This window comes from Dysidea avara, chromosome 4, assembly GCF_963678975.1.
Source record: "Dysidea avara chromosome 4, odDysAvar1.4, whole genome shotgun sequence".
Lineage (NCBI taxonomy): Eukaryota > Metazoa > Porifera > Demospongiae > Dictyoceratida > Dysideidae > Dysidea > Dysidea avara.
Window position 1 is genome coordinate 45,313,643 of NC_089275.1, and position 27,896 is coordinate 45,341,538.

General features: G+C 36.8%; 1 protein-coding gene across 1 annotated transcript in view; it reads right to left on the bottom strand.

Annotated features, from left to right (window-relative positions):
* Positions 1 to 7,520: 7,520 nt before the first annotated feature.
* LOC136254216 (uncharacterized) overlaps positions 7,521 to 27,896 on the bottom strand; it is a 30,698-nt gene continuing 10,322 nt past the window's right edge. The window contains exons 4-5 of the mRNA XM_066046884.1: positions 20,197 to 20,921; positions 7,521 to 8,959 (exon numbers count right to left, since the gene is read on the bottom strand). Coding sequence (XP_065902956.1) covers positions 7,649 to 8,959; positions 20,197 to 20,921 — 2,036 coding nt within the window. The 3' untranslated portion in view covers positions 7,521 to 7,648. The remainder of the gene's footprint in view (positions 8,960 to 20,196; positions 20,922 to 27,896) is intronic.

The window sequence follows — 27,896 nt, forward strand, 5'->3', positions numbered from 1 at the left end:
GATGCTTATGAGGAATGCTTAAAATTTTTTGCCTATTATGCTCAATGTTTAGGCCACAGTTCCTATGTTTTGCTAATAAATGTGCATTTTAGTGTAAATAATATGTGTCTGAAGTGGAAACTGTAAATCTGTTGCTTGTTGAAATGCATTTCAGAGAAAACATCGATATACTCTAATAGAATAGTTAGTTGGCTGATTTGTTCTGTTATTGACTGTTCTATTAGAGTATACCAATTTTATTCTGTGATTTGTATTTTTACATGCAAGGATTTATAGTATGACACAAGTATCTTGCCTGTTATGCTAGCATTATGCTCAAAACGTTTCAGACACCTACTGTATTATGCCAGCATAATTGGCTGGTGTCAGCTGGGGAAATAACCCACCCAGCTATAACATCAATAGATGCCTAGTGTTTACTGGGGAAGCAAATGCCAAACCATTCTTGTCTGTTGGGATCATTGTAGAACTTTGGGTTCCACAACTTCTCTTCATGAAACATGGATGGTCCTCCTTTGGGTTGCTGGCTGGATTAGTCTGCGCAAGGCTCAAGTGACTGAGTGGTGCACAGGCATCCCAAAGCTAGTTAGCTGGGTGGAAATAGCTGTGTTTTGCATAGCTACTATAGGCTTTGCTTCTCTGTGTGTGCATGTGTGGGTGGGTGTGTCACAATTACACATTGATGTATGTATGCTGTGTTTGCAGGGGTCAAAGGTTTTCTCATAAGTACTCATGCATATGCCTCGGCTTTTATTTCCACCTACTAATTTTCATCTGGCCTTAGATTTTATTTGAGACAAGGCATTTATTTATTTAGCATTAAATTAAATCTGAATTGTGGTATAATGCAATCATTGTTATGGTAATGGTAAACACGGAAAGCGTTTGTACACTACACTATATAAAAATATACTCAAGGTCTGAATTGGTTGGCAAACACTTGGATGACACATGTGCATACATGCATGCAACTCACACAGACGTAACCATTCACAGACACTCAGCTATTCAATAGCACCTTCATCCCTTGGGTGGCTCTAATTTAATGTTTTAAGAAGCATGCAGCAACTGCAAGGAAACAGACATCATTGATTGCAGTAAAACTGCATCCTATGGGTGTGGAAGACTCTTATCACATAATTATTTGAGAACAGGCATTTCCACTGCTTGAAGTTTCTTAGTTTACTAGAGTGGTATATTTCCAGTATATGGAACAGTTGTTGTTTTAGTAGATTTTCAGTAAACCTGCATTCACTGATGTTTTACTGATAGGGACCCGCCGATTATGCTGGCATAATAATGAACATAATAGGTGCCTGAAAGCATTGAGCATAATGTTAGCATAATAGGCAGATAGGCATGAGGCTATTATGCTCCAAAAAATTGAGCATTATGCTTTTGAGCAGTGCTCAAAAAATCACCTATTATGCTTTTGAAAATTGCCCATTATTCCAACCATAATTGGCTAATAATGCTAGTTTAGGTTGTATCAGGCCATGTTTAAGCTTCAATAGTCTTGAATTCTTTAGCTGGTTGCAGTATTAGAGTATTTCATTTCAATGACTGTTTTGTTAGAGTAAAATTATATTCAGTTTTTTTTTTTTTAAATTAATGACAAGATAAAACAGTACATAATAAACAAAAACAAATTATCTTACATATGGGCCTCAGCGACCTGCACAGCAATCGGTGCCTCAGCAATGGGACAGTGCAAACTGGACCTGGCACTGCGAATGCACATAATCGCAGACCTCAACAAAGAGAAGCTCAATTTACATCTCAGCCATCCCATCACTATTCCATAGGAAAGACTGTGCTTTGCACTCAAAAGGTTGGCCAATCTCTTATATAACTGAGTAGCAGCATCACCCATTCCATCTGTAGTAGTAAAAATTAAGGGAGTAAATGAGGCATTCTCTACTTCATGAACTCGTTGTTGGTATCCACGTCTCTTTTCCTTGTCATGACGTCGGTATGCAGAGTGTAGGGGTTGATTTGAGGGTGCACTAGGGTTAAAAATTCTGACATCAAAGTATAACCTCTCAAATCGTCCTCCCCAAAAACCATTAGCTGCAATGTCAAGCCTTGCGTTATCATCACGATTAGCTGTTTTGTATTGAAGGGTCTCACCAGAAAGAGGCTGAAGGTGGGGTTCAGTGACAACATTGTTACAGACCTCGGAAAGTAAATTGGCAGTTAGATCACGCACTTCATTATGTCTCAGAGAAGGAAACCCGCCCTTTGGGCAAGACAGAGCATGTTCTATGGTAAAAGAGTGACCACAGGCACAGGAAGTAGGGCAGGCAGATGGTAGCCAATGATAGCGAAGCGAAATTGCATCACGAAAAGCAGTATATTCAGTGACTGTTCTATTAGAGTTTCTGACTGCTCTATTAGAGTATCTCGATCTTTTTAACGGAATTGTGCAATCTACAGATTTTCCTACTGTTAAAGCCTTATAATCACCTCAAAATGCTAGCATAATTCCTGATTCCCACACACACCTATTATGCCCGAAATTATGCCGGCATAATCGCCGCATCCCTATAGGCAGATCACTTTGTGCATTACCATAAATTCTTGCTTATCAAAATACATATGATCGATATACTCTAATAGAACAGTCAGAGAATAATCAAACAGCTGACTGTTCTATTAGAGTATATCGATCTTTTCTGTGATATGCATTTTGACAAGTAAGGATTTAGAGTCTGTGCTTCAGCAACTTACTGTTTTCCCATAAAGTGCTAATTTATTAGAAAAACATGGGAACTGAGGTGTAAATATTGAGCATAATTTGAGCACAATCGGTAAAATTACTTAATATTGAGCATTAATTTAAGCATAATAGGCAAAATTTTGAGCAGTGCAGCATAGCATAATAGGTAAAATAATGAGCATAATCGGCGGGTCCCTATTTACTGAGAGTTTAAAACTTAGTAAAACAATTATGTTTCATGTACTTAAAGTTACTGACATTCTACTATCAGTATAACTGGGTACATCTACAGTAAAGCAGCTTAACAAATTAGTAAACTAAGAACCTTCAAGCAGTGTTCATGGTTTTACATATGTTTTTAAAAATATATATAATCAAGACTGGTGCACGTGTTTATATTGAATGCGGCTTTTGTATGACTCATGTTACACAATCATATCAAAAGAAGATTAAAGAAAAACCATCAGAACTACCTAGGTTATCCTGATATTTATGATAATCTGACAATACATGGTATACAATTAATTACAAATTATATTATTCAATAACTAATGTTCTTGAAAGCTAATTTCAAAATAATTAATAGAGGTGGCTTCAACTACTGTACATTTGGGAGTAAACCATTCCATTAATAAGACCACCTCATTATAGTGACCATGTCAAGTAGGTCCCAAATGTAGCTAAGGTACGCGTGTTACTGTGTACTTCATGGTAATAAGATCACATCATTATAGTGACCATATGCATGCAAGCCAAGCTCAAATATGTTGTGCCTTATGAGTTATGACCTTCTTACTAATGCTTTATGTGGTATGTCCTTTATTTACATGGCACTGTAACAGATGTTGCAATTAGGGACCCGCCGATTATGCTGGCACAATTTTGAGCATAATAGGTACCTAAAAGCATTGAGCATAATGCCAGCATAATAGGTTAAATATTTATACAACAGTATAAATTCTTGCTGGAAAAATGACAATTGCAAAATAAGATCGATATACTCTAATAGAGCAGTCAGTAACTCTAATAGAACAATCATCACACTGACTGTTCTATTAGAGTATATCGATCTTTTCTCTTAAATGCAGCAAGAATTTATTAATTGTGTTCCAGCCACCCATTTTTTTTTTCTATACAGTGTTAAACTAGTAGCAAAGCATATGAACTAAGGCATGAACATTGAGCATAATAGGTAAATATTGAGCATTAATTTAAGCATAATAGGTGGATTTTTGAGCAGTGCAGCATAGCATAATAGGTAAAATTATGAGCATAATCGGCGGGTCCCTAGTTGCAATGTAGTACAATTGCAATAATTAACATGTACATTAGTCCATATGTTATGTATGTATATGATACCCTACATATCTGTCCAACGTTATAATAGCAATTAGGCCTGTGTGGAATATGCCAGCATAATAAAAGCATAATAGGTTGGAGCACTATGCCTACATAATGCTAGCATAATACTTGGATTGATATTCCCTAATAGAGCAGTCAGTGGCAAATGCTAACTGAAAAACAGAGCACTCAATGCATTGTTCATAGCCTTTTAGATCGATACTCACCAATAGAACACTTAATTTGTAGTGAAAGTTTAACATTTCCAGGTTATTGTAAGATATGTTGTTAGCTTTCGAGCATAGTGGAAATACTGAAGAAAATAATAGGTGAAAATTTTTGGAAGAATTATGAGCAAATATAATGCTGGATTTCTATATTATTCCATGCAGAACTGAATTATGCATGGCATCCTTATAGAGGAAACCCTTAGAAATTGATAATTAAACTTGTGAAGTATCTATGACAATATGTGACCTGATCTGCAAAAAGGGGTTTTACAGTCTTTCCAATTTCCAAGTTTGACAAGTCATAACTCATCATGTGTTTAATATAACCCATTGTCTTAAAAATACATCCGGGAATTGCTGTTATAGGAGTGTAAAGTGACCAAATTTCAGGCTGGTACTATAATACAGACAAGTGAAGTTATGGATTGCCAAGTACTTGCAATTGGAAATGCTATAATTATAAGACCCCTATTTTGCAGATCCAGTCACATATTGAAGAAGAAAGCATATACCTTGCCAGTGCGATATTACTACTATGTATCCATGAATCACTGATGTATGTGTGTTAGCATACACAACAACTGGCTATTAGTGAATTTGTTTCTGAATGTGGAGAAACTCAAACATTTATAATACTGAGTATACACAAGGCTAAAACAGTTGGAAATGAGTACACTGATAATTGTGTAGGCACAATACTTTAACTTTTAAACAGCTGTTCACAAACCAATGTTATTGTGATATAGCAAGAAAGTGCAAAAAAAAATTGAGCATAATAAATACTGCATCATAGTAGTATGTGTGATGGGAAAAGCATAATAGGATGGTGCGTGTATACCTCTCATCCTCATGGCCAGTTTGTCTACAGCCATAAGCTGTACAATGTTATTATATATGTTGCTGCATAATTAATTATGCATTTATACTTCGAATTCCTTGTACTTCGCTGCATTCTTTATTGTTCATATTGTATTATTTCAATCGACCAGACTAATACATCATCTGGTATAAAATTAGCATTCAGGCTATAACACCAGGCTGAGCTATGTGATCAGTGACAGATCCAAACTCTTTTAAAGAGGCGGGGGTTGGCTATAGGCATAACAACACTAGCTACAGTCTAGCTGTATATCTATACTTGCATTATTGTATGTGGGATATAGCAAATAATCACTCCTCAGCAGGTTTCATTGTGATAATCATCCCATGTAGGCTTTTATGCATGCAATTGAAGCATTTAATATAACTGTAAAAGCTACATCAACTGTACATGTACTAGTATTCACAACATGAAAATGTGTGAATGTGCAGTAAAATTAATACATTTGTCAGTCATGAATACAAGTAATAATTATTATTACTTCTTAAAGTGGTAAACTGATTAAAAGATTTAATTGGCACTAAGTAGCAAAGTAAAGGTTTTCCATGACGGGACTCCATGGAACTAGTGTTTTTCAAGTATATTAGAACTAGAACTAAATGTAGTACAGCCTTTTCTTTTTAGCTCTTGGAACTAGAACTATTTTAAAACTATAATTCCATAGAAATCTATTTTAAAAAAAATTGGAACTATATATACTAGGAAGTGTTCTTTTAAAGTTTTTGAACAAGAACTAAACTAATATTAATAGCTTTATTATATAGTACCAATATTAGAACTTAGCTAAAACATTTAGTACTGCAACTACTACTGCAACTGTTGTTTGAAGTTTAGCAGGAGCCTGATTGATGAACTTACTCGTACTATCTGGCACATTAAAGCCTGACTTTGAAGTACATGTGAGATGATATAACTTTTGTAAGAACAAATTAAGCCGTTGGCATCAGCCTATTATGCCAGCATAATTTTGAGCATAATATAGGTACCTGAAAGCATCAAGTATAATGCCAACATAATAGGCGGGATAATAATGTCATATTGTAAATCTTTGTTTGTGATAACACGTCACAGAAAAAGGTTGACTTACAGTAATGGACTAGTCAGTATCTCTTATAGGGCAGTCAGATAGCTATTTGACATGACTGTTTGCTTAGAATGAAGAGTTCACAAAGCATCCAAAATTCCAAATTTATAATTTTACAAGTATTAACTAATACTTTTTACATTTAAATATGCCATAAGCCAAATTGTATCATTATCTACTTGAAAAGTGCAAATACATTATTAGCAAAACATAAGAACTGTAACAAAAAATGGAGCATAATATTGAGCATAATAGGCTCAATTTTTGTGCACTGCACCACCTTAACCTACCATCACAGCCATTTCTTGGCCGCCACCTTGGATTTCACATCTTTTTTTCACCATAGCCTTTTTGAGGGCCGCACAGGCCCGCACTCTTTTTACAGCTTGGATTAGATATTCTTACCATCAGTAGACTCAGTACTGTACTATAACTAATACTTACTAAACTGCAGGTACCATAGTACTAACTAAAATAGTTTCAGCCATGGATACTAGAACTAATACAAACTATTATTGTTTCTAACAAGGAATACTAGAACTAATACTAACTAAAATTGTTTTAAAGAACTATTACTAACTTAAAATATTTCTGGTAACTGAGCTAGAACTAGATACTAGAATGTTATACCTGTACTAGAAAAACACTACATGGAACCCTTGGAACCGATGACATCAGTAGACAGCGATGGTATTCTGGGCTTATACAGAAGACAGCTACTGTAGTATGCAAGATGCAGGACAATAAATTATAGAAAAATGTTATTGCTAACCGATGAATTAAACTAAACCGACAATTACAACTTTTGTAACAATGAAGGTACAGCTAACAATCAAGCGGCTTCTTTACTGCTGTAGGGGAAAGAAAGTTCGCATGTGCACACACAAAACAAAAATAAAGCAAAGCCTATAGCAGCCATGCAAAACACAGCTATTGTCACCCAGCACTGGGATGCCTGTGCACCACTCATCCTTGTGCAGGTAAAATCCTGGGCTAGTAACCCACAGGAGGACTGTTCAGGTCTCATGGAGAGAGGTCATGGAACCTGAAGGTCCACAACAAACCCAACACTGCAAGGACAGTTGGGCATTTGCTTCCCCAGTAAGCACCCATTGATGTTACAGCTGGGTGGGCTGCTTTCCCAGATGACACCAAGCCACCAGGTGCTCAATATACATAAAGCTGGGTAGACTGGAGCAATGTGTGGAAAACGTTCTTGCTCATTGTAATATTCTAGTGTGGTACGTAAGTGACTGGTATTATCCCTTAAATGTTTTATAATCTCCTTGAATTAAAGTTTAGAAAATACAGCTATGTACTATACCACAACTATCCCAAGCATGTGTAAGCAGTAATACCACTTAAAATGTCAGTAAATCACATGATTAGATGTTTTAGAACATATAAGGCAGACTCTTTGTCTGGTCTGATTTCAATGCTCTCCACCGTTGATCACTTAATGGTCTTTTAGTGAAGTACCGAGTCAACTCTTCTGCAAATGAAGTATGATCAACATCATAATGAGGTTGAGTGGGTCCATCCTCTGTCAGTAATGGAAACTTCTCCATTGTAAGAGTGACTGCTTCAACAATTTTAAATCCAATGTTACATAATTTGATTAAGTAAATGTATTCAGCACTACCAGGGACTTGATGTATTATTCTAGTGTTTTGCATTGTTTGTGATAATGCAATAACTTTTGGTATTCCATCAATGTAATCATATGGTATACGACCACTAGAATCTAAAGCCATCACTTTTGCACCATGTTGTATCAAATATTCTGCTATGTTGGTGTGTCCAGCACTATAGGCCATGTGTAATGGAGTGTGCAAATTATATTTGGTAATGTTCACATCTGCTTCACATTCTTCTACTAAAAAGCAAACAACTTGAAAACAACAAGTGAGGACAGCGAAGTGCAGAAGAGCAGTACCATCGACAGCCCTTTTGAAGGATGTTTTAACACCACATATTTTTAGAAAATTGATACAAAAATTTTGTGGTGCTTTCATAAGAACTACAAAGACCATTGGAATTCCACCATCATCAGTCACATAAGGGTCTACAGAATATTCCTTTACCAATAGTTCCACAACATCTATCTTTTGACTAAAAACAACTAAACGCAAAAGATCTACTGATGAGGATCCATCCTCACAATATATCCTTCCAGCAGTGGATATGGTATGGGGTTTTAACATACTCTTGATATCAGAAATGTTACCATTAAGTACTGCTGCAATAAGAACATTCACTTCAGATTGCTCAACTGTATATTTCTTTAAACTACTATCCGAGGAGGAAGTTTGAGGTTGATTGACATCTTTCTGTCCACACAATGACTCCAGTAACTGGAACACAATATGGACATGAGAGTCATCTCTTAGTCTCACATGATCATCCTCCACTACCCATCCACTCATTTTCATCAACTCCTCACAAGCAGGATACTTCCACACTTTACTACTAAATGTCTTGTTAGCCAGTTCGATTTGACGATAACTGTCATCATTTGGGTGTTGAATAATGTTGTCAAAGATCTTCCTAAGTGTCAACAAGGTAGCCTCTAGATCTTCAGGGTTTATTGATGAATCAACATTCTTAAGTTGCTTTGAAAAGAGGTTTTTAAGTATGATTTGTTTTACACATTTTTCAATATTCCGGGATTCTTGTAAGATTTCATCAACTCTGTGAGACTCACTCTATACAAATACATAGATCATGTAAAATACATATTCTATTTTTACTTTTTTTTAGCAACAGTATACTTATTTCTAGTAGGGCACTCTTGGATTTGGTCTCTTGTTATGTGTCCCCATTATGGCCCTGGGTGTCCATTTTATCACACTATAGAATGCACGTAACTACAGGAATGTAACATTTATTAACTTACAGTGGAGAACTGGGGTGCATATGGGATTCAGTGTCTCACAGATTTTTGTAGCATACAAAAATCTGTGAGACACTGATTTTTGTGGACACAACTGGGCATATCTGTAGCATACAGGGGAAATTTTGGAGCATTGCTCAAATCGCATAATAGGCAATTTCAATAGCATAATAGGCTCAGGCCTAACAGTTGGTCAAAAGTTTTCTGTGTTGATTCTGCTCTGAATATCAGCCACTAAGAAGCCAGCACAGCCCTGTAACTTCATGTCTGGACTTCAATCATGAGATTTTCTATCATATTTTGTGGGAAACTCTTAACAGCTGCGAATTCTCTAAAAGGTAACAAATTAGCAGCATAGATTTCATACACATGCTCACTATCCTTATAACGGCTTAAATTCTTAAAACTGTTTACTGATGTACAATTGTGATCATTTTTTTTTCAAATTCATTCACAATATCACAGATTTCAAAACTAATATGTAAAAAATTATTTATTAGGCCAGATACTCAGTGCATTGCTCTTATTGTTAGTATAATAGCTCTTATTATTAGTATAGTATCTTCTAACATTTAGCGTGCCATTCCTTAATTCAGGAAAGGTGTGCTTGCCCCAGGGAAACATAGTTTCAAAAGTTAAATACTCTTGATCGCAGAGGTGCTTTTTGAACAGTTCTTGATTCGAAATGCTGCATAGCGGGTTGAACATAGCTGACAAAGAAGCAAAACTGATATTTCACTTTTCAGGTGATAATTGGGGCGCACGGTGCCTTTTCAGATGCGGTATACATGGGTTTACCAGTCATAATTTACTAAAAAAGTTAACAAACAAGTACACAAAAAAAATTTTGGAATTTTTAACTAGAGTAGGGACCATAGCACATTGATAAAAAGTACTGAAACAAGCTGGAGTAGTGCATGATATTAAATCACAGTAAAACAATAAGAAGTGTCCTTATACTGTGCTCAAGATACTATAATGGAAATGCACAGTAGGGATATAACACTTCTTATTGTTTTACTATCGTGCACTACTCCAGCATGTTTCAGTACTTTTTATCAATGTGCTATGGTCCCTACTCTAGTTGAAATTTCCAAATTTTTCTGTGTACTTGTACACAATGTGTCAAGCCTATTGTAGGGTCCGAAATCCAAAAAATCAACTTTTACAAATCAACCCCCCTACCATTGTGGGATGTTCATTGTAGTATCCCATTGCTAGATCCACCATGAAACCAGAGGCACAATTGTTGTCTTTACAGAAATATTGATTTTAGAATTTCGTGAGAAGCAAAAATTATTTTTAAAATTTTCTGCTCCACACAAAGAACAGGATAAAACTTGCTACTTAGCTAGACATTATCTAGAGTTGTTGTAGTTAAAAAGTACGCACAGTAATAAACAAATGATTCACTGGGTTACCTACACAGGGTTGCTTTCTTTCAAAAAGCAGAAAACGAAACACGAATTTTCGAATTCAAACTGCCCTATCAGCTAAGACAAGAAAAGCCATGACCAATTCTTCTTCATAGTGATGTGATAAGGTTGGATACATAGTTTCTCCATGCTGTTAGTCTGGAAAGGATCTGTGACTTTTCACCATCTAGTGTCAAAATTTTCGTGTGTCATTTCAAGGGACTCTCTCAATGATGCCAAAGCGCTTTCCAATACTTCTGATGCCACACTGGTCAACTACTTTTGTTTAGAATGATGATAAATGATGGTTTAAAACATTTGGTAGTAGTAGCAGTTGGTGTTTCTGTAATTTCATGATGCAGTGTACCAGCAACTCACAAGGAGCTCCACCCAGCTCAAATCAAAAAACGAAAGATTTTATGCTTTTTCAGTTTGTTTTGGGATGTTTTGCAGCATAATAGTGATGTAGGGTGATCTAGTGAAGATTTGAAGCTGCTGTGGAGCATGAGAAGTGAAGTCAAATTTGGACGATTTGCTGCCTCCCTTGATATCTTTAGAGTGAGGCATGCTGGCATGGAAGCTGTGGATGAAATAATAATTGACAACTGCTGCTACCAAACATTCAGGGACATCTTTTGCCATAGTTTCAGTCAATAATGATTGCTGTGGCTGCAAAAGCACTGGAAATGGCTAGGATTTAGAAAGTGCAACACAATTCTTTAATACTGCAGTAATTTTTGACCCTCGTCACCCAGATGGTGAGAAGTTTCAGATATTTTCCAAACTAACAGCATAGACAGACTATGCACCCAACTGTGTAGAAACACTAGGAGGAAGAGTTGGCTTCTCTTGCCCTGGGTGGTAGGGCAGTTTGAAATTGAAACTTCGTATTTCTTTGTTTTTTCAAACAAAGCAACCCTGTGCCAGGCACCCAGCGAATCATTTACTAATTTCTGTGCGTACTTTTTAACTACTACAACTCTAGATAATGCCTAGCTAAGTAGCAAGTTTTATCCTGTTCTTTGTGTGGAGAAGGAAATATAAACATAATTTTGCATCTCGCGAGATACTAAAAACAATATTTCTGTGAAGACAACAATCATGCCTCCGGTTTCATGGTGGATCTAGCAATGGGATACTACAACGAACATTCCACAATAGTAGGGGAATTGCTTTAAAAAGTTGATTTTTCGGATTGCGGACCCTACCTATTGTCACTTTACTGTAGGTAAATTCCTTGCTAGGGATCCGCTGATTATGCCTTTTATTTTACCTATTATGCTATGCTGCAATGCTCAAAACTTTTACCTATTATGTTCAAATTATGCTCATGCACTGTTTATGCATCAGTTCTCATGTTTTGCTAATAAGTTTGCACTTTATGGGTAAACAATAAGTGGCTGAAGCACAGGTTAAGACTGTTACTAGTAAAGCAAACAAAGCGAAAGGTTTTCTCCAGCATAATCTTAAGCACTGTCCAACTAGTATTAAAGCAAGATGTTATAGCAGCATGATTAGGCCTATACCTCTGCCATCTTGTCTCCATATACTCAAAGGAATGTTGACTTAGTAGAAGCTGTCCAAAGACGATCAGTGAGGTTTATATTTAACAAGTACACAGAAAAAATTGGAATTTTCAACTACAGTAGGGACCATAGCACATCGATAAAAAGTACTGAAACAAGCTGGAGTAGTGCACAGTATTAAATCACAGTAAAACAATAAGAAGTGTTATATAAGATATCATAATGGAAATGCACAGTAGGGATATAACCACTTCTTATTGTTTTACTGTGATTTAATATCGTGCACTACTCCAGCTTGTTTCAATACTTTTTTATTGATGTGCTACGGTCTCTACTCTAGTTGAAAATTCCACTTTATTCTGTGTAATTGTTTGTTAACTTTTTTTTTGTAAATACTATAATTATGATGCGTAAACCCACATATACCGCATCTGAAATGGCGCCGTGCACCTCAGCTATTATACTATCATCTGAAAAGTGAAATATCCATTACGCTTTGTTGTCAGCTATGTAATAGATATTATAGTACCACCCTATGGCTATGTTCAACACGTTACACAGCATTTCGGATCTGGAACTGTTTGAAAAGCTCCTTCGCAATCCATGCATATCGAAAGAAATGGTGCCGCACCCCAGTTATATCAATTATTGTCTGAAAAGTGAAGTATCTATTACGCTTTGTTGTCGGCTGTGTTCAACCCGTTACACAGCAGTACGAATCAAGAACTGTTCGAAAAGCACCTCTGCAATCAAAACAGTCACTATGAACAATACAGATGATTTCTGTTACGAAGGGAAGCCATCACGTGCTATCGCCAAATTGACACTTTTCGCTGTAAGCAAAGATGAATGGGACACAAAGGAGGACACTGGTAAGTCTATGAAGAATGCACTGTACGTACTGCGGTATGCCAAAAAGCACCTCGTGAGCCGAAGCAACGTCGAACGTTGAAAAAATCAAGCCCATAGCCTTAGCTGTTATCGAGTTACGTTTGTCTGAAGGATTCAGTCAGTAAGTCAGGTTGTCGGTCAGTAGAAAATTCTGGTAAATAAATTATGTTTGAAATTCCGTAGCAACTTGTTGAAAGTGTTTCAGGTTGATCTGAAAGCTTGTTTGGGCTCAGTTTTACCTAACCACCTCATCATCATCAGCAGAAATCAAGGCTGGTTTTTGGGTGGTGTTATTTTGTGGCCCACACCTACTCATTTGTGGTCCCTACTATACAGTACTACCATACTGTATGATACTACCGTATTGTATGATAATTATTCGCCTTATGCTAGTGTTACAGAAATATTGGAAAGACTTAATTTTAAGACAACAGCAGAGAGAAGAGAAATGAATCAAAATTGATATATTTGTACAAGATTGTTAATAGGGACCCACCGATTATGCTCATAATTTTACCTATTATGCTATGCTGCACTGCTCAAAAATTTACCTATTATGCTTAAATTTATGCTCAATACTTACCCATTATGCTCAAATTATTCCCAATTATTTATGCCTCAGTTCACATGCTCTGCTAATAATTTCCAATTTAAGGATAATTAACGAGTGGCTGAAGCACAAACTTACTTGTCAAAGTGCAGAAGTGCATATCACAGAAAAGATCGATATACTCTAATAGAACAGTCAGCTATATGATTTTTCTATTAGAGTTACTGACTGTTCCATTAGAGTATATCGATCTTTCTGTGATAGCTATTTTGATAAGCAAATGTTCTACCTATTATGCTAGCATTATGCTCAATGCTTTCAGACACCTATTATGCTCATAATTATGCCAGCATAATCGGCGGGTCCCTAATTGTTAATAATTTAGTAGAAATCAACAAAGATGATATCCTTTTCCCCCCGACACCTATTCATAATACAAGAGGGCACCAACTGAGATTTTTACCACCTCCCAACAGAATCAACTCCTACCACTGCTCTTTTTCCCTTCAACAATAATATTTGACAATGGGACAATCTTCTGGAATCTGTAGTTAATTTATCAAGTGAAGAACCTTTCAAATTCTTACTTAATTTATAACTATAGTGTGCTTTTATACTCTATTTTGAGGTCTTGCACAGTAATAAAATATAACCCATCCAAAAACAGCTTATAGCTGTAAAAAAAGTGCGCGTCCAAGTAAAGCAGAGTTAACTGCAACAAAAAGTAATGATATCATAATGCGGCCATGTGCGAGGTGTGCAAGTTGTGATTAATATTAGCTAATCAGACAATAAAATGTTATTGTTAAAGTTTTAATGAGAACTATGTGATGCTGCTAGTTTTTAAGTGTGTGAGCATCTTCATAAATGCCACACAAATTTAATTCTCAATAAAGCAATGTGTATAGATTCTCTGATAGCAATGAATAGTTTGAGTTTGGCCACCTTTCCTTTGTTCGTAGCATTGCCGTATACAGGAAAGGCGACCAAACTCAAACTATTTATTGCTATCAGAGAATCTATACACATTGCTTTATTGAGAATTAAATTTGTGTGACATTTATGAAGATGCTCACACACTTAAAAACTAGCAGCATCACATAGTTCTCATTAACACTTTAACAATAACATTGTATTATCTGATTAGCTAATATTAATTACAACTTGCACACCTCGCACATGGCCGCATTATGATATCATTACTTTTTGTTGCAGTTAACTCTGCTTTACTTGGATGCGCACTTTTTTTTACAGCTATAAGCTGTTTTTGGATGGGATTTCAATACTTTTTGTTAGAATAAGCAATGCACTGTTGATAACAGTATGTGAGTTTCCATGGTTTTGACAGAAACCCCAGATTACAGTGACAGAATATTAAAATATAATTGTTAGTTTAGTGGCCAGGGCCACCCACGTGGATGGGGGGATACTGGGGTATTTTTCCCCCCGAAAGGGGTCCCTTGAATACCTGTTTAAAGAAAGATCGATATACTCTAATAGAGCAAGACCCTTCCTTGCCCCTGGGCCCCTCTTTAACTCTTTTCCCTGGGCCCCCTAATTTCTCTGGGCGGCCCTGTTAGTGGCATGCAACTGCAGTCAACTAACACCCATTTTAACTAGTAAACCTTAATAACACTTTGCCTTTCATCTTGTAGCTACTGCATTAAAACGATCAAGATACTCTATTAGAGCAGTCACAAAATAGCCGTAACACAGCAATCAATATTTAGCATAGTTACAACTTCTGCTTAGCATCGGATTGTATAGTTTAAAGTACTAGCTACTTACAGACTTTACAATATAAAAATATGGCACTTGTAGAAATGTGACTGTTCTATTAGAGTATCTCGATCTACTTCAAGCATTGACTAATTCAAGCGAAGAAGCTACGCCCCTGCCAAGAGATCTTGTGAAATGAAATGAGAATAGTAAAGAAAAGGCAAGTAAGTACAGAGACAATAGAGGGGCGCGTAATTATGTCCTGTTGTAAATAAATGCCTTTAAAATTTATATTACTACTAAATAAGCGCACCAGAATAGGCTTGTGAGGCTGTTATCTCCAAGGTTGTCTCATTACTTGTCTTTTCGTGTTGAAGGGATTTAGTCACAATTGGTGAGTTTAACTATACATGTATTTGTGTTGTAAAACTTAATTGTAAAAAGGCGATTAGCACATATCATGATAAACATGTATTTGTCACAGTAGAGTCTCTCACGAGTATTAGACATTGGACCAGAGTAAAAAATTTACTGCTATATTTAGAGGTTGTAGCGTTTGTATATCTTAGTATCTTAATAAATAATCCTCCATGATCACTAATCACTAATAGTACAGTGAAAACTGGTCATTATTCAGGCCGTAGGGACAAAATTTTCTGACCTAGCTTTTTAAAGAGGTGGCCGCATTTTGCGGCCTTAAAAAAGGTAAGAAGCATGCTGTTCTAACTGGCTATATAGAGATGGATTTAGTGTGTGACAGCGTATGAGACAGTGAGTGCTGGCAGCAAGGGGGCAACCAATCTGTTAGAGCACCAAAGGCACTGCTTCAGACTTAGGCAGTTGGCTGTCAGCCCAAAGTGTAAAAAGTTTCACTATTGGTCCTTAAAAGCTCCTGATGAAGAAAGTGATGAAGTCATTATCCATAGGATATATTTTTCAGAGTATCCATTTCAGTTCTACAATATAGTAGCCAAGCATAAGATGAACATAACACAGCATTCCAGTGGTTTAGTGGTGACCACAACACTGCCTGAGTTAAACTGTGGTGAGATTTGAAACTACTGGAAGCCCTGGAATGCCTTCAACACATGAAATACCAAATATCTAATGCCTGGCTTTCATCCACAGTGGACCTGTCTTGGTGGCCACTTGTATAGAAGGGAAACAGCTGCCACACAGTCTTTTGAGCGAACAGCTAGTTTCCAGACCCCTTAATTATCAATTTGTAAAATCTTGAGCAAAATTGTGTGTGCGAGCAAGTGCGATGTTGTGCATTGGCAGTGCCGTGTATATGGTTGCTGCCTAGCAGTGACACATCACGAGTATTGAAGTCACAATGCGTTACTGTATCATCCATCTAAATACAATCTCTGAATGTGTCATTTTGTGTAGAGAGCAATCTTCCACAAGAAGTGACCTGCAGGTTTCAGTGTATATTGTTAACCATTAATATTGTGAACTGTATGTACAGTGAAACCTCACTTAGCGGCCACCTCCTTAATAAGACCACTTCACTACATTGGCCACCTCTAGTAGATCCCAAATATAGCTAAGCAGTACTTTATGACATCATTCATAAGGCCACCTTGTTATTCAGGCTAAATTTTTTGGTTCCACAGCTGGCCATATTAATGAGGTTTCATTGTACTTATGTGAATTTTTATTATTTGTAACTTTTCTTCAGGTTTACTGATGGGCACTATGAAGCATTTTTGACTGGTCTGTACATAATGTGGTGACTTGAAATGCTAAAACAGTACGTAGCATGTCTTGTATGTACATGTAATGTGTCCACACATCTTAGAAATAAATATAATTGTATTCTCTATACTCAGTTCCATTGTGCCACTGGGTCATAAGTGGGTTGAGTATGGATCATCCAGGACATTTGGGTCACATTTTATCCTGGCCAAGTGGATCTCATCCACTGACAGAATATACAGATCGGATCACGTGTATAAATTACAGTGGAACTTGTTTATTGTCACCTTCACTCAATAAGCAGATAACAGTGTATAAATTCTCAATTGGAATTGGCTTTTCAAGAGAGGTTGTCTTTCTGTACTGGTGGCCATTAAGACAGGTTGTACTGATAGAGTGTACATACTAGAGATGCAACAATATCCTCCACTTAGTGTCATTTGATAGTGATGCAATGGAGACTATGTATTGTTGCATTTAAATACTATACTATTATATTGCAACTCTAGCACGTATTTATAACAGGAATGTTTGTTAATTGTTTAGACATACTGGAGCCACACTCACTCATCTGGATTCTACAAATGGAGTCATACCAACTTGTCATCGTACTTACTTGTTACTCCCATTGTGCTTGGATGAATATACATGCTGTCATGTGAGACTTGCTACCATGGCGGGCCACTGGAAAACAGTTTCATAGCAGTTATATTACAGTCATTATTGTACAATTCTTACATTATTGTTGCGAAAAGTGTTTGGTATTCATGTGTCCTCTGTATGTTGTAATTACATGTGTAATTTTTGTGTGGGGGTGCTATAAAATGCAATACTGCATGGTGACAATTGGCTAGCTACATGTGCTAATTACTCGCAGCTTGTGTCAACAACTGGTAACCGCAGTTGTACTCTGTGTCATTCTTTAAGCCGCGCACTTAGAGGACAAATTATGTCACGGTGGGGGGGACTAAATTCAAATTTAAAAACGAACGATGGTATGCAGCACCATAGATTATATCTGTGGACTATAATCTATGGCAGTACACTTCTTGTGGCTATATGCACTGATTAACTACATAGAGCGCCAGTTCATCAATACCCAGTGACCACAGTTGTGCTCTGCGTCATTCTTTAAATTCTGAGTAACATTCTTACAGAGAGCAAATTACGTGGGGGTGACTAAATTCAAATTTCAAACTAGCCATTCTCGAAAACATATTTTTCAATCTGAACGAAACTTTTAGAACAGTTTAAAGACACATTACCCTACATGCCAAGCGAGTATTGCGGAAAACAACAATCTGGGTTTTGTATTTGGCCTCTAGGTCGACTGAGGACGACTGAAACTTCGTTTGGTGCTGAAATTATGACTGCAGGGTAATCATGTATGGTGAAATCGATGATGTGAATCTTGAGGCGATTGAGTGAATACTGAAGCGATAGCAGGGCAATCAATGTTTGGAATGCACAAAGGAATGCAAGGCATACACCTGCGGTTGCGTCTAACCGCATGCGATAAAAAAAAAAAATTAAACTTCCCCTTTGATGTTGGCAATCTCGATCATGAAACAATCGGCATGGATTTGTTTCACTGCTTGTGTAGTAGTTACTAGTGACACAATGAGTCCAACTCATACCGCTCTTCAAGTTTTTAAGATTGTTAACAGGATTTCTCCTCCTTATTTACATGGAGTTTTTTCGTTTGCTGTAGATGTCACTGGTCGCTCTAGTAGAAACATACACGGGTTATATGTTCCCAGTGTTCGAACTAATTTTGGCAAACTGTCATTGGCCTACAGGGGCACAGCCATCTGGAACAGATTACCACCAGCACTTTATAGTGCTAAAACTGTGTCAGAATTTAAGAAATTGTATTGCATGTTGTAACTTCGTTTTGTATATGTATGTATGTACTGTAAGTTACTCATATCGTATTTGTGTTCTCAGGGCATAGCTGAAAAACAGCCTTTTTGGCTGATGCTATTTTCCCTGATTAAATAAAAAATTTTAAAAAACAACAAAAAAACAAACAAAAACTCTAGAGTTTCAGAGGGATAGCGTAAGTGGCGGGTGAGTTACAGGAAGGCCAAATTTGACAACATTCGTTCCTGTAAAATCCTCACGTAGTGGTTGCGTCATTTATTGTCTGCGGCACGCGTTTCTGCTTTACTGGCCGCACGACTCACCACCGTGAGTCTTGATAATAGCACATACTATAAATCCTTGCTTGTCAAAGTGCATATCACTGAAAAGGTTAGCAGATCTACAATGGCCATCACTTCAACACCGACGATATGTGACTAGATTAAAAGTCTTCTACAACATTGTTTACTCCTCATCAGTATTAACAGTCCCAAATTACTTCACTAACACCACATATCCCACCCGCTGCCACCACCCCTTCCATTTTGAGATTCAGTTTGCTAGAACAGATCATTATAAATTCAGCTATTACCCCAAATCTATCCGCGATTGGAACAATTTACCAACTGACACAATAGAAGTATTTTTAGATAAATTATAACTGACTCTTATCTATGTGATTTGCAATGTTTTTCCTTACCTGAACATATCAGTTTGTAACTGTGTTTTCAGTAATCTTAATCATAATCATAAAAGATTGACTACTCTAATAGAACAGTCAGATACCTGATTGTTCTATTGGAGTTATTGACTGCTCTATTAAAGTACAACGATTTTTTTCTGTGATGTGTACTTTGAGAAGCAAAATTTTATAGTATTGCACAAGTACTCTTCCTATTATTCTAGAATTATGCCCTATGCCTTCAGGCACTTTTATGCTCATAATTATGCTAGCACAATCGATGGGTCCCTATTCCTTGCATCACAATGGCATACTTTATGCAAATTTTAACCGACAAATTGAACAAACTTTTTGACCTTTTCAGAATTTTACCTTCTCTCCATGTGTAAAATGTGTTCACTAGCTTGCAGAAATTAGTGCAATGCTTTCGAGTGTACATGTGAATCTTCTTAAAAAACAGCCTTATATCATATACCCTTTGTGCATATGGCGTTACTTACACAATGAAGAAGGTAATTCAAGAGCTCAGTTGAACACAAACAGACCAAGTATACAGTGATGTAGAAATGATATGCAGAAATTCAACCCAAAACATTTTACGTCTGTAATTAGCATAAAACATGATTATTATGTATAATAAGTATGAAATAACATCTATATGTATGGGTCCACATACAGTGTAGAAAGCTTAAACTTACGCACTTTATTCTTTATGTCAAGTATAGTGAAGATGTCAATTTGTAAGAACGTAACTGAACTTTTGATGAACATGTACTTGTTTTTAATAGCCATCTCCACCATGTGGGTGATTGCAATTGGAGGAATCATCCATTCCAGTAGCAAAGAAGACGATGCCATGTTTACAAATGGTGACAACACATATAGCTCTACTCCACAGTGTTCTGATATGAAACATTTTAGTTGGTCATATTCCTCTTTAGTAATTCGAGAATATTTTTTATTTACAATTGCAATCATTTTTGAGAATCCCATAGGCACCTCTTCTTGTTGCTTTTTATATTCCTTATAGATCTGTTCAAGTTTTATCTGACAATCAATCTTGCTTTCATATTTTCCCAACAATTCTTCACACTCTTCTGAATCTAACCTGTCAAGTATTGCTGTTAAAATAAGATGATCATCCCATCTCATGTGAACTCGCAATTGTCTGAAAATTTCTCGCATGCTGCTACAAGCATCAATCTCTTTCAGTTGTTCAGCAGTAAACATCAGTTTGTTTGAAGTACTGCTTATGGGAAGGTAGCCACAAACGCTCTTAATCGCATCCAAGTTACTTGCTTCATTGTTCTTCTTCAGAATATCTTCAATTAGGCTAACAACAGTTGTAAACTCACTGACAGCCTTACAAGGATTAGTTATAAATAAGCTCATTCTTGTAGGTGTAACAATCTTATCCTTGCTGGTTTCTAAACAACAAGATAAGGAAAATTAGGAATTTTAAGTTCGAATAGGGATCATAGAAAAAAAAGTACGAAAACAAGGGAGGTCGTCTACACCTGCAGATATACTATACAGTGAACATTGAATCCTTACTCCAGTCTATACCCATGACTGAATTAAGGGATTAAATGTTCGCTAGCAGGTGTACGCGACCTCCTTTGTCTCCCTACTATTTTCTTATGATCCCTATAATCAAACTTAAAATTCCTATACTTGTTTATTTTTTTGCAACATTGTTATGAAAGGTGAACCCGTGCATACTGCATCAAAAGAAATAATAGTGCCAGAGTTAATGTTTTCATCTGAACGAGCACCCCAGCTATCAATTACTGACTTGAAAGTGAAGTGGCCATTCTGCTTTGCTTTCAGCTATGTTCAGGCCGTTACACAGCATTACAAAACCAAGAGCAGTATTAGAAGCACCTCTACAATCAATCCAGTCACCACGAAAAATGCGGATGACACCTGTTTACAAACCAGAAGCCATGCATCGTGCTACCATGAATCGAGACTTTGGGTTGTCAGCAAAAAGAAATGGGACACAAAGGAGGGAAAAGGTAAATTCATGATGCGCATGTAAACTTCAGCTTTGCCTCAGTTTCTAAAACCATGAAGAGGGTTCCTATAACCTAATAATGTCACAGTATAAAATTTAGGCACAATTAATTATACGTACTGTAATACCATAACCAGAATAGCATCATTATTACAGCATAGCAGTACTTTAAAGTACGGGTAATGAAGGTTTGTGTTTTGTCATTGACCAGAAATGTCAAGTTTCAAACAAGTTACTACCAAACTTCAAGTTAAACCTCTTTCATTTACTACTGACTGACACTAATGGCTTCAGATAAATGAAATATATATATGGGCTTGAGTTACAGATGTTACTTCAGCCCATTTGGCATACTACAGTATGTATAATGCACGAATCATGGACTTAGTTTGCATCATATTTCTTTCCCTTACAACACAATTAGGAAATAGCTTTATTGCTTCATGTGGAATGGCTCCATATCTTCATATCAATGAATTCTTGTGTGTTGCCTATCACATAAGTATAACAATAATAATCCATAGTTGCTGTACCTCATTCCCTACAAGCAATACAGGCAAATAAGGAGATTATTTAAAACTTTGACAGTGTTCTGGAACCGCCCTTATGTCCTCATTTATGTCAGAAGGCCACCTTTTCATATGCAATAAGTACCTTAAAAAGTAATTGACGTTTTAATCTGATTACTACTTCTAAAGGTTCCACTTGCATTTTTTAAAGGCTTAATGGTAAGAGTTAACACTGAAAAATTGTTGGAGAGTGATTATTTGAAATTACGTAGCATCGGGTAGCCATAGCTAGACTGAATTTGTACAATTTCAATGTTCTAGAGTGGAACCTCTTTTTTTAAAAGTCTGGATCTGCCCCTGTTAGCTATCTATCTGTAAAATAATCATGTAGGCCTAGGAGACCTATGCAGTCATTCCAATGTGGAGGAAATCAGGAATTTGAAGGGATGCGTGAAAACATAATGCCACATTAATTTTACGTTGTGTCATGTAATTTCATAATTAACGAATAATTAGCTTCCTTTCAACATGTGAAAGGAGTCCTTTAAGCCAATAAGGAGAGTAGGACCCTGCCACAGTGTAAATATGAAAGTGTTTATTTAACAAATTTCAGCCAAAGTTGTTACTAAATAAGGCTAAAATATCAAAAATTTTTGTTGGGCACATTCATCTGCATGTCAGCTTTCAGTGCCACTGATAGAGATGGATCATCAGTAATGCATGGAGTAATTCGTACAGTCTTTATTTAATCAAATTGTTACCAACTTCAATCGCAGAAGGCTAATTTTTCAAAAATTTCCTGCATCCCCAGGCACCTTAGTTAATGTATGCATTCTTTGCATGTTGATTGTGCTATGCACAATTGTAGAATGACTTCCACTAATGCCCATGAAACTAGATCTGCCCCTGTTGCGTAAACCTAAAACCTCCTCTGAAACTTTCTGGATCCACTGAAAAGGCATGCTGTTGTTGTGCAATTATAGCATCATATGTACATATGGCACCACTCTTACCTTTGATGCAGTGTTACAGAAGTAGAAACAGGCAAGTGCAATAAAAATTAGAAACTTTATAGTCTTTAAAGAAGGGGGATATATCATTTGAAGTGGAAATTTTATTCTTAATTTAGTTGTTAGATATAACTACTTTGCACACACATACAATCAAACTATATCATACGGTAGTACTGTATATTAGGGATCATGAAGAACTGGGCACCAGCCAAAAATATCTCCCTAAAACCAGCCTTGATTTCCATCCATGACAGCTTGGCAGCATTGGTTAGGTACAGCCAAGCCCAAAAATGTCTTCTGACCAACCCCAAACCCTTTCAAAAAGTTTTATGGAATTTTAACTAACTACTGTATTTACTTGATTTGTGCCGCACCCTTGAATAGTACTGCAATGCAGTATTATTCAAAGGTCTTCATCCTTGTTCCTGAAAATAATTTTAATTGTACCACATGCACCCTCGAATAGTACCGCACTATACTTTTGTAGTTATTCTTTACTAGTGCTCTCATACCTTTAGTGTTAATCTCCATCTCGATTTAAGGAAGGCAAACCTTAAATGCAATGGCGGATCCAGGATGGCCCCAAATCCCCCCCCCCCTTCACCTTGTGGAGGAGCCAGTAATACTTCTGATTAAAAATTTAATTACTAAACTTTGTGTCAGGCCATGAAACATGAAAATATGCACATTTTACTATATAGCATTTATTACAAATTCGTCTGAAACTAAAGCAAACCAAAGTCAAGCTAGCTGTGAAACAGCCACCCAGCACTGTCGTGCGGACTAAGCGTCTCTAAAAATAATTATCGTGTAGCTGTTGTTTAAGACATTCAGAGCCTTGTAAACAGCTTTTAAGACTTTGCAACCATCTGCAAAGACCAAAATGGCAAAGTGACACACTACTAAAAGGTGATTATTTGCTGCTCAAAATGCAGCAACTAGCTATAACAAGAGAATCTGGCTCTCCCCAACCACCTACAACTTAGCCTGTTTGTGCCCCTCCCCTTGCCAGCTCTTGGATCCGCCCCTGAAATGGCTGTCACATAATTGAAATTCCGGATATAAGTTGTAAACTGACCATGTAGCATGAGGCGTGATATGGTTATGTTACAAGGACTTGAGTGAAAGTCTTGTATAGAAGAAGTAAGTAGCAACGTGTTGTGATTGTTTTATAAAACTATAATATGGAATAGCTATAGTAGTGGCAGGTTTAAAATATTAGTAGCGGACCCTCGAATAATACTGCAGTGTGGCACTATTCGAAGGGTTTTATCCTTATTTTTGGGCAAAAATATAATAGTACCCCTGGGGCACAAATCGAGTAAATACGGTAACTGATGCCTCCAGCCAAGCATAACTCGACAATGGATTGTTTTATATGTAGCTGGCAGGTCACAGCTGCATTACTTTGGAATCAACTTCCTGCAGATTTATTATTACATGGAGAGAGGGACGGGTGGAGAACTATACTTAAAGGTCCACTAAAATGAAAAATACACTTGCCATTTTCATTGAATAAATAAGTTGTTTGTATTATGCAATGCACAAAAACACCTTTTTTAATAATTCAATTATGTTGTTACACCGAGATATTAAGCTACCAAGTTTAGTTATGTCAACATGTTGTGATGTAAGACAAAAAAAAACAGAATTACTGTATTTACACACTTTGCAATGGGTTTTGTAGAGAAGTTGTGGAAGTCTAATGTGCAGGTGGCAATACCAAGCTCTCCTCTTCAAGTTCCAAGATTACTTGAATTTTCTGCTGGAAAACAACAGCAGAGTTGTTCTGTAGCTCAGCCTGTAGTGCTGAGCTACAAAACGTGCACATCTCATGCACATCTTGTCAGTGACGCCATCGCAATTGCTTTTCGCTGCATTTTTGTATTCTATCGACTGTACTGGACCCTTAAACGTATTCAAAGCATCCAAGAAATAAACTTAGACGTGTTTCAATCACTGTACTGTTGATTTACAGCCCCTTTAACAGGCATTCTCAAGCATTCTTCACCACAAGACCAGCATAAATTCAACCGTAGCCTTCTACTTGGCTGCAGTACAAGTTCTTACCGTGTTTCAAGTTGTTATGGTAGAAACTAAATCGAATCTAGCTGTTGTACGTACATGGACACTTTTTTCGCTTTAGTGGCACCTCACGTGTACTAAAGTTTCTTTTTCTGATGCATTATGATGTAATATAATTGACCAACCACAATGCACTAAAATGTATTATATCTACGTACTAAACAAAACAAAATCTGACTAAATCACATGCATCAGCCTATCCCACTAATAGCAAGGATTGATAATAGCCAAAGTGTAATTTACCATTTTAGTGGACCTTTAAAAATGTATAAAGACATTTTAATAATAACGACTGTAATGGTTCATGTATAATTCATAGTGTGCATAAATTCACAGCCCTTGAAACAGAAAGTATTCATAGGGTCATAAATATGAACAACCCATGAATTTGAATTCATAGGAAAACCATGAGTTTATGAGTTAGTAGTGAAACCACTGATTCTTGCCAATTAAGCCAGGCCCTTCACAAAGCCAGAAACCGCCATTTGAGTACCTAGAAAAGACATGTGTTAAAACCAGTCTATAGTAGTTTGAGTAATGCTGAGGGTCAAAACATAGTGTAGCTATCCACTGGTGATGTTAGTTTGATTCTGCCTGATGTGCCATTTGGATCAATTTTGTAAAATTGATTAATTTAAAAATAAAGTAGGGATCCAAGCAATAAAATGTAGTGAAACAAGAGATGAATGATGGTATTACAGCATAGCCATGGGAAATTCCTACTTTGGCATTGAACAAAACGAATGCTTTGCCAGGGATTTTTTCCCATTGAGCTATGCTGCAATATCATCATTCATCTCTTGTTTCACTACTTTTTATTGATTACATCTCTACTTCTTTTTTAAATAAAAAATTTATAATATAGCGCTGTAAGACACTTGTGTGGCCATGCTGGCAGCCAGGTAACTAACTGGTAAACACCTCACAGTTGTAAAAATGCACTAGCAACATTTCAAAGTGATTCAATTTTGTAGAAGGTTAGAAATCCTGCATACCATTTGAACCAGTCACAGTATTTTATGTTGATCATAATAAATTTGGTAATGTGGCTAGCACACAGAACATGACTAAATTTAGCTTACATTTAGCTAGTGACACATTTAGGTATCTAGTTAGTAATATAAATACATGCAAGGATATCACACTACTTCAAAGTGCTAGTATAAAATAAATACAACTACCTGCAGTTGAACTTTCAAGTTGGTAACAAGTCTCACTTCCCCAAGCTAAAGCCTCTGTAACAGTTACAGTGGTGAAACAGTACAAAGAGTGGGTTGTATGGATCAAAAGGCAAATTTGGAAAAAACACAGGTTACACAGTTTGCAGAGTCTGAAACATGCCTGAATATCATTCTTGAGAGCCTAGTTGCCCCAGGAGAAATTTAGATTTCAGAAACACTAAGCTATAAGATTTTACAAATTATAAGCCTACAAGCTCTATTGTAGGCTATTTTATTCAGTACATTATTGTTGCTGCAGCAAAATTAAGTAGCAAACTTGCAAAAACTCTACTAGAGTAGTCGGCTGCTCAATATTTTGTTCCGTCTCCCTCCCTATCCACTGTCCAGGGACAGATTCAGGATTCTGCTAGAGGAGGGGGAGGGGGCACACTAGTTGCGAAGCATGAGATTTCTAAAGGTGTCAGGGAGCATGCCCTCCCCCCAGGAAATATTGAAAATTTAACGTTCTAATAATAATAATATATTACTTCACAGAATTGTGGTACAGCTACACATACAGAAAAACTTTGGCTTGCAAGGGACACACAATTCTGAGGTTCTACCAGGCACCAGCTCTGGTAGCCTATGTAGTTAACTAACTATATAATTACAATTATCTATAATTAACTTACACGTATACAGAAAAATTTGGAATTTTTAGCTAGAGTAGGGACCATAGCACATTGATAAAAGGTACTGAAACAAGCTGAAGTGTCTGTAGTGCACGATATTAAATCACAGTGAAACAATAAGAAGTGTTATATCCTTACTGTGCATTTTTATTATGGTATCTTGAGCACAGTAGGGATATAACACTTCTTATTGTTTTACTGTGATTTAATATCGTGCACTACTCCAACTTGTTTCAGTACTTTTTATCGATGTACCATGGTCCCTACTCTAGCTGAAAATTTCAAATTTTTCTGTGCACTTGTTTGTAAACTTTTTTTTGTAAATATTATTATTATTATTATGACTGGTGAACCCACGTATACCGCATCTGAAATGGCGACGCGTTTCCCAGTTATCATCTGAAAAGTGAAGTATCCATTACACTTCGTTGTCAGCTATGTTCAACCCATTACACAGCATGCATTTCGGATCTAGAATTGTTCGAAAAACACGTCTGCAATCCATGCATACTGAAAGAAATGGTGCCACGTACCCCAGTTATATCAATTATCGTCTGAAAAGTGAAGTATCCATTATGCTTTGTTGTCGGCTGTGCTCAACCCATTACACAGTACGAATCGAGAACTGTTCGAAAAGCACCTCTGCAATCAAAACAACCACTATGAAAAATACAGATGATTTCCGTTACAAAGGGAAGCTATCACGTGCTATCACCAAATCGACACTTTTTGCTGTCAGCAAAGATGAATGGGGCACAAAGGAAGACACTGGTAAGTCCATGAAGAATGCATTGTATGTACTGCGGTATGCCAAAAAGCACCTCTCAGGCCAAAGTGACGTCAAACAGTGAAAAAATCAAGCCCGTGGCCTTTGCCATTATTGAGTTACACTTGTCTGGAGGCATCAGTCAGTCAGTCAGTCAGTC